The sequence below is a fragment of the Enhydra lutris genome, unplaced genomic scaffold (assembly GCF_002288905.1).
Source record: "Enhydra lutris kenyoni isolate GAN:26980312 unplaced genomic scaffold, ASM228890v2 scaffoldscaffold97, whole genome shotgun sequence".
NCBI classification, from domain to species: Eukaryota; Metazoa; Chordata; class Mammalia; order Carnivora; family Mustelidae; genus Enhydra; species Enhydra lutris.
In genome coordinates this window covers 1253086-1268499 of record NW_019154181.1, presented here as the reverse complement: position 1 = coordinate 1268499, position 15414 = coordinate 1253086, and the positions used below count along the sequence as shown (strand labels likewise).

At 50.8% G+C, this 15414-nt stretch overlaps 1 protein-coding gene across 10 annotated transcripts in view; it reads left to right on the top strand.

The window, feature by feature from the left end:
- The window catches only part of LOC111139231 (target of myb1 like 2 membrane trafficking protein), a 124181-nt gene that overhangs the window by 71448 nt on the left and 37319 nt on the right, over positions 1 to 15414 (top strand). For 8 of the 10 annotated variants that reach the window (XM_022491438.1, XM_022491434.1, XM_022491437.1 and 5 more), the window contains exons 3-4: positions 1589 to 1667; positions 8422 to 8571. In XM_022491438.1, the coding sequence (XP_022347146.1) occupies positions 1589 to 1667; positions 8422 to 8571 (229 nt within the window). The remainder of the gene's footprint in view (positions 1 to 1588; positions 1668 to 8421; positions 8572 to 15414) is intronic. The other 2 variants (XM_022491444.1, XM_022491440.1) reach the window with 1 other exon arrangement.

The following is a 15414-nucleotide window of genomic DNA, read 5'->3' as shown; positions in this document are numbered from 1 at the left end:
GTGATGGGGCAGCAGGGGCCAGGGGCTTCATGCTAGACCTAGCAGAGTCCTGAAGCTTTGTTGGATCCTGGCTTAGAATAAACAAAATAACTTGTTAGACCAAAGGGCTGCACCTTCTAGCTGCTTCTAGAGGACTGGCCGGGGACCATCACTCCCAGCTCTAACTGTGATTTAAGGAAGAACGTTTTCCAGGTTCCAAACAATCAGCTTATGAACATGCCTTTGGGAATCCACATCAGCTCCATTACCTAAAAACACACAAGTCTTTGGGTTTTGAGGAGACTTAATTAAGTTTTCTTTCTTTCTTTCGTTTTTTTTTTTTTAAGATTTTATTTATTTATTTGACAGAGAGAGAGAGAGAGAGAGAGAGATCACAAGCAGGCAGAGAGGCAGGCAGAGAGAGAGAGGAGGAAGCAGGTTCCCCGCCAAGCAAAGAGCCCGATGCGGGGCTCGATCCCAGGACCCCGAGATCATGACCTGAGCTGAAGGCAGAGGCTTTAACCCACTGAGCCACCCAGGCGCCCCTCTTTCATTTTTTTTTTTTTTTTTGAGACTTTCATTTATTTATTTGAGAGAGAGAACATGAGCAGGGCCAGAGGCAGAGGGAGAAGCAGACTCCCCACTGAGCAGAGAGCCTGATGCGGGCTCGATCCCAGGTCCTGGAGATCATGACCCCAGATGAACGCAGACACTTAACTGACCGAGCCATCTAGGTGCCCCTTAATTTAGTTTTCTCAGGGCAAAAAGGAGCTCCATGGAACTGGGGAAGAGTTGAGCATCCAGGCCTTAGCAAGGAGCTGGCCATTCTTTGTTCTCTGTCTGTTGTCTCTTTGGCGTACCCGCATCAGTGGGTTAGTTGTTGTTTTGAATAAAGAATATTTGCATGGGATGCAAAATGAAAAAGGACCGCAAAGAAGCCCAGTGACAAACCTCTTGCCCTCTCCTCTCTGCCACCCAGCTCCCCCCCTAAAGGGGAGCTGACTAGAGTTACCAGCGTCTTGGGGCTCCATCCAGAGATTTTCTCCTCTCTGCTGGCATGTGTATATGTATGTGTATTATGTGTGTTGTCTTTTTATAAGCCAGAGAGGAGCATACCTTATCACTGCTCTGCACACAACTCTGTTCACAATTCTTTGAGTTGGCTCGGTATTAAGGAGTGTCTTTATGTTTTCCTGCGGCTATATCGCGTTCCATTGTGTGGATAAACATGACTTAAATTAACCTGTTTCAGGGCACCTGGCTGGCTCAGTCAGAAGAGCTACGCAACTCTTGATTTCAGGGTCGTGAGTTCGAGCCCCACGTTAGGTGTAGAGATTACTAAGAAAACTTAAATGAAACTTTAAACAAATTAGAAAATCTTTCGTTTAAGTTAGAAAAATTTAAACAGATTTTTCTTAAAGTTAACCTGTTTCACAATGACGAAGATTTCGTTTGTTTCCGGTCTTTTATGTGTATAAACGTGCCACCTAATACTTTGTGAGTAAGCAACAGCCTTGTATACATGCTGGTTCTCACCAACAGGAGTGACTCTGTAGGGTAGCGCCCCCGAGTGGAACTTGCAAGGATTTTAACGTTTCCTTCTCTCCAGGCCCAAGGACGCCATTCGAGCCTTGAAGAAGCGGCTCAACGGAAACCGGAACTACAGAGAGGTCATGCTGGCATTGACAGTGAGTGCTGCCCTCGTGGGGGTGGGAAGGTGTCTGGGGAGATCCATGTTCATGGCCCTGCCCCGCTCCCATGGCCTTCGCTCTCTCCACTCAGCACAGCCTCTGGCAGCCATGGCCTATGGATGGCTTGGCGCGAGAATTACTGGGGTGTACCAGAGCCTTCCCATAGTGCCCTTGGGTTTTCCTGCCTTCCCCCAAAGTGGGGCATGAGCTGCAAGCTGATACATACGAACAGAGGATCAGGCATGTGTGACACTGACTAGTACCGAAACCCAGAGCACACAAGCCAAAGGCCTGGCTGTGGACATCCTTCCGGCCACCAGCCTACTGTGAAACAGCCCCACTGGCTGCCTTTCTGGCTGTCACGTCCCTCCTTACAAAACTGCTGACTTCCACCCAGAGCCTGCCTGGGACTGGGCTGGCTCTTTTCAGGTGTTAAAGCGATTGCTTACAGTAACCTTCCCAAACAGATGTCATCATCCACTCAATGCGTCCCCTCACTGCGGACAGAGGTCTGTGGGTTCACCTAGACTTTGGGCTAGTGAGTGCCCAGCTTTGAATTATGGAGGCGTAGAAACTGGTCATTGGTTCAGAGATTCTGGAAAAAGTCAACCTAGTGACTCCTTTCCGGAAGAGACAGACCAGATTTCTGCCCTTTCTTCAAATGTCAGGAAACTCAAAAGGACAACTTTGGGTGTTATTTCTGTCTGGAAAGCTAACAGTTACTGAGATGTGGCAAAATCTGGGCCACAGTGAGTTCTTATAATGAAAGCTGTAACAGGTCAGCACCGCGGGCCTCTCTGCAGGTTTGAATAGTTTGTTGTTTATCCAAAACAGCTGTAACATGTTTCCTTTTGAAGCAGAGAAACTGGATTTTACAACCAAGTGGAAACCCAAGACTTATTAGGAGAGTGTTCTCTGCCAGAGAATTGGGGTTTGGATAATAAAGACGAAAAAGACCAGCTGAGAAATAGTGACTTGAAAGCTTTGGTGTTTCCTCAGCATTTGAGCAATGGCATTCACCAAACCCAGAGTGATGCCCAAATCAATTGTTTTTAGTAACTAAAATCACTAAAATCACCAGGGAATGAACTCTAAGATGTTGGGGCAGTTTCCTGGTATCTAAAACATATCCCTTTACACACCCAACTTCATGGTAACCATGTTGGTTGGATGGAAATCTTTCAATCTTTCAATCTTTCTTCCCTTTTTTTTTTTTTTAAAGATTTTATTTATTTATTTTAGAGAGAGAGTACATGAGTGGACACAAGAGCAGCGGGGAGGGGGAGAGGCAGAGAATCCCATGCAGATTCCACACTGAGCACAGAGCCCGATGTCGGGCTTGATCTCATGACCCTGAAATCACAACCTGAGCCAAAACCCGAGAGTCAGACGTTCAACCAGCTGAGCCACCCAGGCACCCATGGATGGAAATCTCTAAAGTGGTCTCTGTCTTTACTTCCTTCTGAAAGAATATGGTGAACGTCATAGAAACTTCCCTGATGGCTAGGTTTATTATTATTATTGTCACTCCCTCAGCTTTATTGAGTTATTGACATATAACATATGTGAGTTTAAGGTGTACAGTGTGATGATTTGATACACATGTATATAGCAAAATGATGATCACCGTAAAGTTAGTTGACATCTCGGTCACCCCACATAACTACCTTTGTTGGGGAAGGGGGAGATAGCATTTAAAATCTAATTTCTTGGGGCGCCTGGGTGGCTCAGTTGGTTGACGGTCTAGCTCTTGATTTCCGCTTAGGTCATAATCTCAGGGTCCCGGGATCCAGTCCTGTGTTGGGCTCCCTGCTCAGAGGGGAGTCTCCTTAATAATAAATAAATCTTTAAAAATAGATCTAATTTCTTAACTGTAAAGTATATACTACAGTATTGTTAATTATAGTCATCATGGTCTACATTAGACCCCAAGAGCTTACTCATAGCTGGGAATTTGTACTCTTTGACCAACATCTCCCCATTTCCCCTGCCTTGCAGCTACCATTCTACTCTGTTGATATGAGTTCAGCTTTTTTTTAGATTCTGCATGTAAGTGAGAACATTAGGTATTTTTCTGTATTTGAGTTGTTTTGCTTAGTGTAATGACCTCAAGGTCCATTCATGTTGTTGCAAAAGGCAGAATTTACTTCCTTTTTATGGCTGAAGATTATTCGTGTGTGTGTGTGTGTGTGTGTGTATACATGGATAAAGAAATAGTACATGTATATGACATTTTCTTTATACATTCATCCGTCGTGGAATACTTGCGACTGTTTCTGTGTCTTGGCTATTGTGAATAATGCTGCAGTAAACAGGGGGGTACAGAAAGTTCTTTGATACCCTGTTTTCATTTCTTTTAGATGTATACCCAGTAGTGGGATTGCTGGATCATATGGTAGCTCTGTTTTTAATGTTTTTTTAGAACCTCCATATTGTTTTCCATAGTGGCTGCACCAATTTACATTCCCACCAACAGTGCACAAGGATTCCCTTTTCTCCACATCCTTGCCAACACTTGTCTCTTGTCTTTTTTTTTTTTTTTTAAGATTTTATTTATCTATTTGACAGAGATCGCAAGTAGGCAGAGAGGCAGGCAGAGAGAGGGGGGAAGCAGGCTCCCCATTGAGCAGAGAGTCTGATGTGGGTCTCGATCCCAGGACCCTGGGATCATGACCCAAGCCGAAGGCAGAGTCCCAACCCACTGAGCCACCCAGGCACCCTATTGTCTTTTTGAGAATAGTTATTCTAACAAGTGTAAAGTGAGCTCTTAAGGTGGTTTTGATTTCAGTTTCCCTGATGATTAGTGATGTTCAGCATCTTCTCATGTCCCTGTTGGCCATCGTGCATCTTCCTTGAACACGTCTGTTTAAAGTCCTTTGCCCATTTTTTAAAAGTTTATTTATCTATTTTTAGTAATCTTTACACCAAGTGTGGGGCTTGAACTCAAGACCCGGAGATCAAGAGTCCTGTGCTCTGACTGAGCAAGCCATCTCTCCAATAAGGGGTTAATATCAGAAGTATATAAGGAACTAACTCAAGAGCAAAAAAGGCCCCAGAAAACAACACCTTTGGCCACTTTTAATTGGATTGGTTTTGTTTTTTGGTTTTTGGTTTTTTTTTTGTTTTCTGGGGGCTTTTTTGCTCTTGATTTAGTTCCTTATATACTTCTGGTATTAACCCCTTATTGGATAGATGGTTTGCAAATATTTTTTCCCATTCTGTGGTGTGCCTTTTTACTTTGCTGATTGTTTCTTCTTTTTAGTTTGACATAGTCCCACTTGTTTATTTTTATTTTTGTTGTCTTTGTTTTTGGTGTCACATCCAAAAATATCTTTGCCAAGGCCAATGTCAAGGAATTTTTTTTCTGTGTTATCTTCTGGTAGTTTGACAGTTTCGGGTGTTACATTTAAGTCTTTAGTACATTTCAGGTTAATTTTTGTGAGTGGTATAAGATAGGGGTGCACTTTGATTCTCCTGCATGTGGTTATCCAGTTGTCCTAACACTGTTCATCGTAGAGACTACCTTCCCCCATTGTCGTACCTCTCATCAAATATTAGTTGACCATATTTGTATGTATGGGTTTATTTCTGGGCTCTCAGTTCTGTTCCATTGTCTTTTTTTTTAAATGCCAGTACTATACTGTTTTGATTATTACAGCTCTGTAATATAGTTTGAAATCAGGAGCCATGGTATCTCCAGCTTTATTATTCTTTCTCAGGATTGCTTTGGCTATGCAGGGTTTTTTTATAGTTCCATATGGATTTTAGGATTGTTTCTCCTATTTCTGTGAAATCTATACATGGCTTTGGGTACTATGGACATTTTAATATCAGTTCTTCGAATCCATGAACATGGGATACCTTTCCATATATCTGTAGCTTCTTTAATTTCTCTCATCAGTGTCATAATTTTCAGGGTACAGATCTTTCCTCTCCTTGGTTAAATTTATTCCTGAGTTTCTTGTTTTCTTATTTGTTGATGTGGTCAGGCCTTCTCTGTAAATCCAGAGATGCCTTTGGGAGCCTTCTGACATGTGCACATCCCTGTCACTATACCAAAGGCCCCAGCCTGGTGCATGTTGTATGATCTCATGTCTACTTTTATGGCTTCTCTGTCTTTGTCTTCCCTTACTGTATTAGTTGTTGTCAGTCCTCCTGCTCCTTGTGGACCTTTGACAAAAATATTGATATTTACCCCAAACGGGAGTTCGTCAGAGGTCCAGAGAGGCTCTCTGCTTGGGTGTATATGCAGTGTATGGACTTGAAATGGACTTGAAATAGCCATTTCTGATTGCTTAGAGGCACCTTTTGTTACTCTGTGAGCTTTGGCTGCTAGAAAATGGCTGCTGTGTGTTTCATGCTGTACAGGGACTCATTTACCAGTGCCATTTTTGGCAGAGTCCCTGAAGTAGCTGAGTGGCCCTTGCCAGCCAGGGAGGGCCTCCTGCATCTCTTGCTCTGCTAGGCTGCAGGGCTGCTCTGGAGCACATGCCACCTCTGTCTGGGGCATTTCCAAACCTGTGTCTGAGCCCCAAGGGTCAGCCTCGGCCACACTGACTTCGAAGTCTGCTGTCCTGGAAGATGTAAGGATGTGTTCCCAAAGGTGTGACGGGCATCCTGGCCTGCTATTGCCCTGAGCATGGTGGCAGAGCCACGGCTGCCCTGCCATGCTGGCCTTCCTGCTCCCCTTTTTCCCCATGTCCTTTCCCACCACACCTGCTTTCTTCCCAGCATCCGACCCTTCCCTTCCCCACCTGCTGCTCATAAAATAAACCATTCTTCTTGCCGCCTGCCTTGGCCCCAGCAGCCCGATGCCTGTGTAGGCAGTTAGGAGAGGGTTTTAGAGGATTCTAGAAAGAAGGGAGACTGTAAGTTCCCTGAGGGCAGGAAGAACCCCTCTCATTCCTCTCTGCAGTCCCTGTGGTCACTGTGAGGGTGAGTGCTGGTTACTTTGTGGTCACCCAGAATCAGGCACACACAGAGGCTGAGAAAGAGAATGCCCCCATGGCTGAGGAAAACCTTGGTAACCCGAGGGTGCTGAGCTGTGGGGTCTTCCTGGGCAAGCTGAGCAGAACCCGGAGCCTCCCACGATGCAGGCAGGCAGTGGGGAAAGGCACCGTTTTGACTGGCTCTGTGGCTGCTGGGCTGGGGGCACTGGCCAGCTCTGGCCTCCTCGGTGAAGTTAACAACATCTCCAGGCCTCAGCTTCATCATCTCGAAAATGGGATAATGCCCTTCTTACGGGTGATTTCCAGGACCGGATGAAGGAACAAGAAATCTGGCATCCGTTGCCTGTCATCGTGGGACTCCCGATTGATCTTGGAGGAGAACTGTTGGGGGGCGGGGGTGGCCCTATGGCCTCCTTGTGGGTAAGGAGACAAGGACTTCAGAGAAGGCCGACCACTTAAAGAGAATTTATTCGTTGTGAGACTGGAATGAAATGGGGTATAACGTGGAGGCTCCCGCACAGTGCCCAGCTCATAGTCCGCTCTCTGTTTGTTAAGTGTGTGGGCCTTTCCTAATGGCCATGCTTCGTCAGTGCCTCATCCTATGAACCCAGCCCTGTGGAATGGCTGCATAAGGTCACCAGCGGTCAGCTCAGTTTGGGCCACCGAAGATACCCAGGCAGCCAGAAATGTCCCCTGTTGCCAGGCACATTTTGAGGAGGCGTTTCCTGCTAATTGACTGTGGCATTGGGGGATGCTGGTGTGGGAAGGACCAAGTGATTGTATGGGCTGTTTACTGAGAGCTGAGAAGTTCAGAAAGCTGTGTTCAAGGCCGGAGAGACTCTTCAGTGGGTACCCCTGAATTCTAAGAGGGCCTCTCCCCTGTCCTGTGGGGACTGGGAACTTTTCCCTTTCCTCAAGTGTGTACAGCAGCCTCCTCATCGGTAATCATGCCATCTTAGTCCTCATTTACTGCCCCCTGCCACAATGCAGGGTACTGTGCTAGGTGCTTCAGACATACTCTGTCATCCTTACCATGGTCCTGCAAGGAGGCACTTATGTACCCACTTCACAAATGAGGCAACTGAGGCTCTGACAGGCTTGTCCTGGGCCATTTAGGGTGACAGAGCTGAGATTCAAGCCCACACTGGCCGTCCGGCCAGAACCCACATGCACTGTGCTTTTGAGTAGTTAAGGCCTGGGTACCTCATTTTTCCAAACAGGGGAAGACCAAGCAGGGTTGGGAGTGAACATGGACCTTGAAGCTGACTGGCAGCGGAGGCCCACGAACCATTTATTAAGAGTAGAAAATTCTTAATCACTGCCAATTGTAGTTGCCGAGGCAGGGTTGTGTGGGGCGTGTATGTGTGTGTGCGTGTGTGTGTTCACTTGCTTCCTCACACACAAGGGCCAATAATTCACGCGGCAATTCACGCTGTCACAGCAGCCCTCTCTGTGACAGAGCCTGAGTCCCATTGGCTAATATCTCACACCCAGAAGCCCGGAGAGAGGAGTTAAAATGCTAATTTTCAGGGACCGCTCAGTCATTTTGATCTCATTAAAACACCAGCATCCTTCTCATGCAAAACTGGTGCTTCAATTACCAACTAATTGCCTGATTATTGTGCAGGGACAGGCGACTTTAGTCAGCAAGGGACGCCCGAATTAGAGTGGAGGGAGGCAGTGCCATCCCGGTGTGACTCTGGAGGAGATGATGCGGCTGTGCAGGAGAAGCAAAGGCTGGGGTCGGGGTGGAAACTGAGCTGCCACTGCGGTGACCCTCCTTTCCTCTCCACCCGCCTCAGGTGCTAGAGACGTGTGTGAAGAACTGTGGCCACCGCTTCCACATTCTCGTGGCCAACCGGGATTTCATCGACAGTGTCCTGGTCAAAATCATCTCTCCTAAGAACAACCCTCCCACCATTGTGCAGGACAAGGTGCTCGCTCTGATCCAGGTAGGCGAGCTCCCCTTGTCCGGTTGGCTGGGACCCGGTGAGGTGGGGCCCCTGGGTAGTGGGTCCTCGTGCTTTTCCATCACTTGGAGGAAAGAAGGGAGGCCCTCTTGGGTTTAAAGACCTGTTGCAAAATGCTTATGTTTCTGTTCTCATGCCACTGGAATAAAACCCTGAGGGGTAGCTGTCAAGCTGGTTGACAAAGCCTTCACTGGTTTTCTGGGTGCCTGGCTCTCTGTTGCCCACCCCCAGGGGCAGGTCGGGGGCCCTGATAGGCCTCCGAGCCATCGGGGACAACGTGGAGCAGGGAGGGCCATACTAGAGCTAAATGCAGGGCTGGCAGGGTACTGGTCGGGAACAGCTCTGCGACAGGCAGGGTGAGATCCAGGGAGACGGTGTTACAGAGTGATTCACTGAGGAGGTGACATTTCTGCTGGACCCTGCAGGACGTGGCGAGCTTGGCGGAAAGGGCAGAGTGTGAGAAGTAGTGCGGGCAGAGGTCTAGCACGTGCGTCGAAGACAGCAGTTGACATGGGTGGGCTGTATTCAGTATGAGTGGATCTGTAACAGAGTACCCTAGAACTTAGGGGTTTAACACAGCACCTGCTTATTACTTCCTCGTTTCCGTGGGTCAGGAATTCGGGAGCAGCGTAGGTGAGTGATTGTGGCTCTCCGGAGGTTGTGGTCAAGACTTCAGCCAGGATTGCCTCCTCTGCGAGCTCGAGGGGCTAGAGGAGCCACGTCCAAGGTGGCTCACCGCAGGCTGCTGGTGGGAGGCCCCAGCTCTTCGCTGGCTGTTGGTAGGAGGCCTGCGTTTCTTGCTGTGTGGACTTTTTGAGTGTCCTCATAACATGGCAGCAGGTTTTCCCTGGAACAAGGGATCCAAGAGAACTGGAAGGAAGCTGCGGTGTCTCTTGGGACCGACTCTCCGGAGTCGCGCACTGTCTTTTCTGTCATATTCCATTTGTTAGAAGGGAGTCACCAGGTCCAGCCTTGAGAGTCAAGGAATGAAGCTGCATGTCTGAAAGAGAAGGGATGCTTTAAAGCCGTCACGTGGCTCATAGAGTATGATGAAGAATGTCTGGGGCCAGGAGACGAGGCTGGAAGGATGGCCAGGGGCTCATGGGCCATGCAGGGCGGCAGCTGGTGCTCTGTCCTGTGGGCAGTGGGGAGCCACTGCACTTGTCTGAGCTGAGTACACACGGATGGGTCTGGGTTTTAGACTGAGCCCCCCGGTGACAGGGTGCAAGCACATTTGTCAACAAGCATGTTAGTGCTCTGGTGGAGGACAAATAAGGGTCTGCAGGAGCCAAAACGATGGGAGGTGGGGAGGGTGATGGCCTGGGCTGGGCGGGAGGCACTGTGATCCGGGGTGGACGTAGGGGGCATTCAAGGTGGTGGCGGCACCTGAGCCTGGACAGGAACGTAGGACCCCGGCCGAGGTTCTCTACTGCGTCCTCTGCCTACAAGTCCTGTCCATCCTTCAGGTGGCCCCCGGAGGCCTTCCCACTCCTAGGTTTGCAGTGTTCCCTCTCCGCTATCACCCTCTTTTGTGGTCTTCTCTACTTCTGGGCTAACTTCTCTCTCATCTGCCTGGCTCTGAGCTCCCCAAGAGCCCATGGGCATTATATCCCCGGGGTCTAGAGCAGTTGATTGTGTAGAGTAGGTGTTCGATAAGTTTTTCCTAACAAATGGGTGACTGTGGTTTGCCGAGGCTCTAAGGAAGGGGAGGAGTGGGTGACAGCAGAGCCACCTCCTTTTTAGGTGGTCCCTGTGTCTTCATTCTGCTCACCTGGCTGGCATGTCTCCATGTGTCTCCTTCCCTCCTCCCTCTTTCACATGCTCGCACACTCAGGTGCAAACCACCTCAACCCCTCCCCTCCCCACCCCACTTCTGCCCTCGACTCCCCCATTCTGGGACTTTCCCAGTACACTGCTTTGTCCCAACACCCCCAGCATTTGATGTCAGGCCCGTAAATAGTGGCTTTTTGCTCACAACGGAGGGGGCACCCCAGCCTGAACCCCTTGTGCCCACTGGGCCTGGCCACCCCTGACAGACACAGCCATGGCCGGGCTTGTGATCCGCATCACGCTGTTGACGAGGGCTCTGGGACGCCTCATGAACTGGCCGTGGCTGCCCCTGGGGGCGCCGGCCCAGCTTTCCCATCAGGATCTCAGCCTCCTCCCAGCACTGCTTCTTCCAGCTGTGTAACCTCAGCAGCTATTTGAACCTTTCTGGGCTGCTACCTCCTTATCTGCAGAATTCGGGCCTGTGTCCCCGCCTCCCTACTCCCAGTCCAGGGTCTGAGATCAGCCCGCAGGGGCCCAGCGGCCGGCGCCTGTGTTGTGAGGGCTCCCCCTGCCGGCTCGGCGGTGGCATGAGCGCCCACCCATGGGGGTGGGAGTAGGATGGGCCCCTAAGGGCCTCATGGGCTCGACAACCAGGATGCTCTGTACGGTCCCGCTGGGAGAATACCAAGGGCTTTGGATCAGGGTACTCTCTGATGGGCTTGCTTACCTGCCTGGGAGGGTTCTTCCTCTCCGTGTTTTGAACTTACCTGAGGAGCTTTTGTCTGAAAGCGGACAGCATTCAGAGCTGGCGGCTAGCTTGGCTTCTGGACAAAAGAAGCTTGGGGTGGACAAAAGAACAAACGGGGTTTTCAGCCTTTTCTTTTCTTTTTATCGAATTCTGTATGTGAGCAGGAGGTCACACATTAAACTACCTCGTACGGCTTGGTAAGTTTTTACAGACTGAACATACTCAGGTAAACCAGCCCCGGTATCATGACGCAGAATATGACCCACACCCAAAGAGCCCCAGCTGCCTGGGAGGACCCCCTCGCCTCACAGCCTGGATGGAGTGCTCGTGTCCTTGAACTTCATGTGTGTGGCCTCTGCAGCAGCCCTCTGTTAGGTCCGCGTGTCTGACTGCGCCTTGTTTGCGGGTCTCACCTTGTCACTGGGAATGACCGTTGGCCTTCTGTTCCCGTTGCTCACATCGCTGGGCCAAGTCCCTTTGGGTGAATGCACCCCGCACTGTGTCGCCTTCCCACGGATGGTGGGCATGTGGTGTTCCCAGTTTGGGGCCGCTATGAAAAATGCTGCTATTAACAGCCTGCAGGTGTCTTTGGGTAGGCATGTGGGTCTGTTTATATCAGGCCTGTATTAAGTCGAATATGTGAAACTGCCATCTTTGTTGGTCAAAAATAGGAAAAAACGAGTGATTCCTTAAGGGTCAGCCTCACAGCTGGGAGCAGAATTGCGGGGGGATGTGGGATGGCCACGCTCCAGGACTTATGCTGGCAGGCCCTGCTGCTCCTTCCCGCCGGCCCTGGAGCGCTGTAGTTGGGCAACTGTTCTCATCAGCGCATCCTCGACAAAGCCCGACTGATGAGTGTGTGGACGTATGGCATGTTGTCAACCTGTTCTTAACTCCTTGGAGAAAGAAGATGACTTTATGTGCCTGTCGAATAAACTTGTAAGAACTGGGCAGTGTGCCCTGAGAGTCTGATGTTCCCCCGGGAAGGGCAGATGATGCTCCCACCATGGCACAGGGTGGGGGGTGGGGGCACCGGATCCCCGGCCTTCCTGCCAGCCGGAGAGGAGGCAGCAGGCCATCTCGGAAATGCAGCGAGACTGAAAAGAGGAGCGGTCAGGTGTGTGGGTGCCAGAGCCACGACAGTTTCTTTCCTCGCCATCCTTGCCATCCGGTGTTTCCTGGTGCTCTTTGGAGCCCAGCTGCCTGGAGTAGAAGTGGGCCTGTCCCAGCCCTGCCCCTGGGAGCCAGTGGTTTTATGGGGAGACAGAGGCTTGCAGATGAAAGAGGGCCAGGGCCTACCCAGGGAGGACTTGAGCTGGCTTTGGGATATTTGAAGGGCAGCCCTAAACTCTGAACGTATTAGTGCTTGAAAAGCTTTTAAGGCCAGGGGGTTAGATGGAGAAGTGCTCCCCACCCCCAGGAAGCATGCATGGAGCTCCCAGGTGGAGCTGGGACCTGCGGCTCTGATGACCAGGAATCAGCCTGAGCCCATTGTCCCTCTGATCACTCCCCTACCGTGGAAGCAGGGAGGGGGCCTCTCTCCAAACTAGCTTTTCTTTCTTTCTTTCTTTCTTTCTTTTTTTTTTTTTTTTTTAAGATCTTATTTATTTGACAGCTCTGAGAGAGCAGGGGAACAACAGGCAGAGGGAGAGGGAGAAGCGGACTCCCCACCGAGCAGGGAGCCCGAGGCGGGTTTCAATCCCAGGACCCTGGGATCATGACCTGAGGCAAAGGCAGATGCTTAACTGACTGAGCCACCCAGGAGCCCCTCCAAAGCAGCTTTTTAATAGTCTCCTGGTGCCTGTAGGGAGACGGGTGCTCGTCCTCGCATGTTCTCCTGGCTTCCAGCCCACCATGCCTTCTGATTCCTTTCCTGGGATGCTGATCGCAGGCATTGTCAGCCTGAGATTGGACACATGGGGCCATTGCCGCTGGCACACGTTTGCTGTCAGCAGCCCTCTAGGGGGATTTTTCAAGAGAATCAGTGGATGCCTATTCCTTGTTCCCACATTCTGTCCCTCCTCTCATTGAGGGCATCTGTGTCCTCTCGCTGTCCTCTAGCCATCTGTGGCCACCCCAGGCCCCCCAAAAGAGACACCCCTCAGGCTTGTGTGCACCAGAGGCCCTGCCCTTCAGAACACCCGGGGAAGACTGCCCTCCATCTCCCCCAGCCCAAGCCCAGCGTGTAAGCTGTGAGACAGGGCAGTGGGAAGTGTTCACCTGACTCAGGTGTGTGGGCCCAGTGGGCTTCCCCGCTGTAGGAGTTTGCCCTTTGGGAGGGGAGCTGGTCCCCCTGGCAGCAAGAGAGGAGGGACGTCAAGGGCATGGCAGCCTGGTGAGCAGCTTTGCCGACTTCTTTGCTCCCAGCCTTTGAACTGCCTGCCACTTTCAGCCCTGGCTCCGTGTCTCACCTGGTCCCCGGCTGGCCTTTGGCTGCGTGCCTTTCTCTGTCTTCGTGTGAAGTCCCATTTGTTCAGAAGACAAGAAGGACACTTGTGCCCTGTGCCATCCCCCAGCCTTTCCCTTGCAGCTGCTTTCAGGAACAGAAATGATACCATCCTGGTAGGGTAACCTCATGGCCGTGCCTCTCCTGCCTCCCTTCCCCTCCCCACTGCCCCTTTAGCCTGCCTCCCCACCCCCTGCCTCCTAGCAGTCGAATCTAAAAATACCCTCTTTCCACAGCAGGTTTTTCTTTCCGCTGAAGAAAGTGAGCTGGTGGGGGCGGGGGGGAGGAGGAGCTGGAAGTGTTGTGTTCTTGGAAGGTGTCGGAAACGTGGCGGCCTAGCTTTTGGCCCCCTTCCACGTGGACTCTGCAGTTCTCTGGAGACCCTGTCAATGGGACTAGGCAGTCTGGTTCAGAAGCAGAAGCAGAACATGGCAGAAGCCAAAGAACAGAACCCACAGTCTAAATCAGCAGTTGTTCATTAATCTGAGATTGGATGATATAAAACTTTGTCAAAACTTGTGGGATACAGAGACAACGACAGTACAGTTTATGTTCGTATAAGGCCCCAGTCTGGCGTTTGGTGTGCAGTCCCAAGGAGTAAAGCAAAAAAAACATGAAAATGTTTTTTTCTCTCCCTTTTCGACCTCCTCTGGGCCTTTGAGCCCCCAGCACTGTAGACAGAAGCCAGAAAAGTACTTTGCTTTCCTAGAGGGCAGCTTGCTGGGACCAGCCTTGTGGCTCCTTGGCTTTAGGTTGGGGACCTGGAATGAACCAGACTTCCTGAGCTTTGCCCCCTTTCCTAGATTCTCACATCTCAGCTGGGTCAGCCGTCCAGAGGGGCTCCTGCTTTCTTTGTCAGGGTCGCCTCAGTCTGTGGACAACCTAACTGGCCGTCGTCCCGTGTTCTCCCAAGTAGAACAATAAGGATGCTTAGTAACCATGAGATCTGAAGTCAGTCGAACTTGACAAACGATGGCTGACTGCCTTCTCTGAGCAAGGGTGAGACTGGCTGTGTGCCTTCACAGGTATGACCTCGTGGGGAGGAAAGATAGGAGCACAGGCATTTGGCCATTGTGCCAGGAAGATGCCAGAGGCCCGGCGTCTCTGGATGGATCCCAGTTCTGCGTTTCCACTTATGACTGTTCCCTTAAAGGTGCCCCCCACCCTGTTCCCCACTGACATCAGAATCTTGTTCGGTAGAAAACGCTGCCACGAACATGTGCTCTGTGAGCAGCCGGCTCACCCCAAGCTGCACAGGGTCCCCTGCAGGGGTTCGAATAGTAGCAGGCAGGAAGGGAGCAGATGAGCCATGGCTGCTTGGCTACAGGTAACGGGTGCCAGTTCCAGCTTGCCTAGACAAAGAGGACAGTTTGTCATGACCAGGCAGGTGTTCCCAGAATGCTGGGGTGTGACTAGACCTGGGGAAGGGACAAGAAGGGATCAGGGAAACCCTCCAAATCCTCTCTTGGCTGCACCTTCCAACACATAGGCTGTCTCTGCTCCCTGGTCCCCAGTGGGCACGTGGCTGCCTCCCAGGGCCCCGCATCTATAGAGGACAGTGTCATGTACCCAAGGAGAGCAGCCCAGCTCTCTCTAAGCTCAGGGTCAAGCTCCTGGGAGGAGGGGAAGCTGACTGGCCTGACTTGGGATGTGTGTTTCCCTGCTGGTGGCACAGAAAACCAGAGAAGGGGGGCTCATTGGCTCGCTGTCAGGCCAGGTGCCCCGAGAAGTAGCCCCTGCCTGGAGAACACAGTGATGGTTCTTTAATTTCCATTCTTCCTATCTCCGATCTGGCTGACATGGAGGGCAAGATGAATGAAAAGTGGTCCCCTGGAGCTGTTTGTCCTTCCTTAGAAATAGA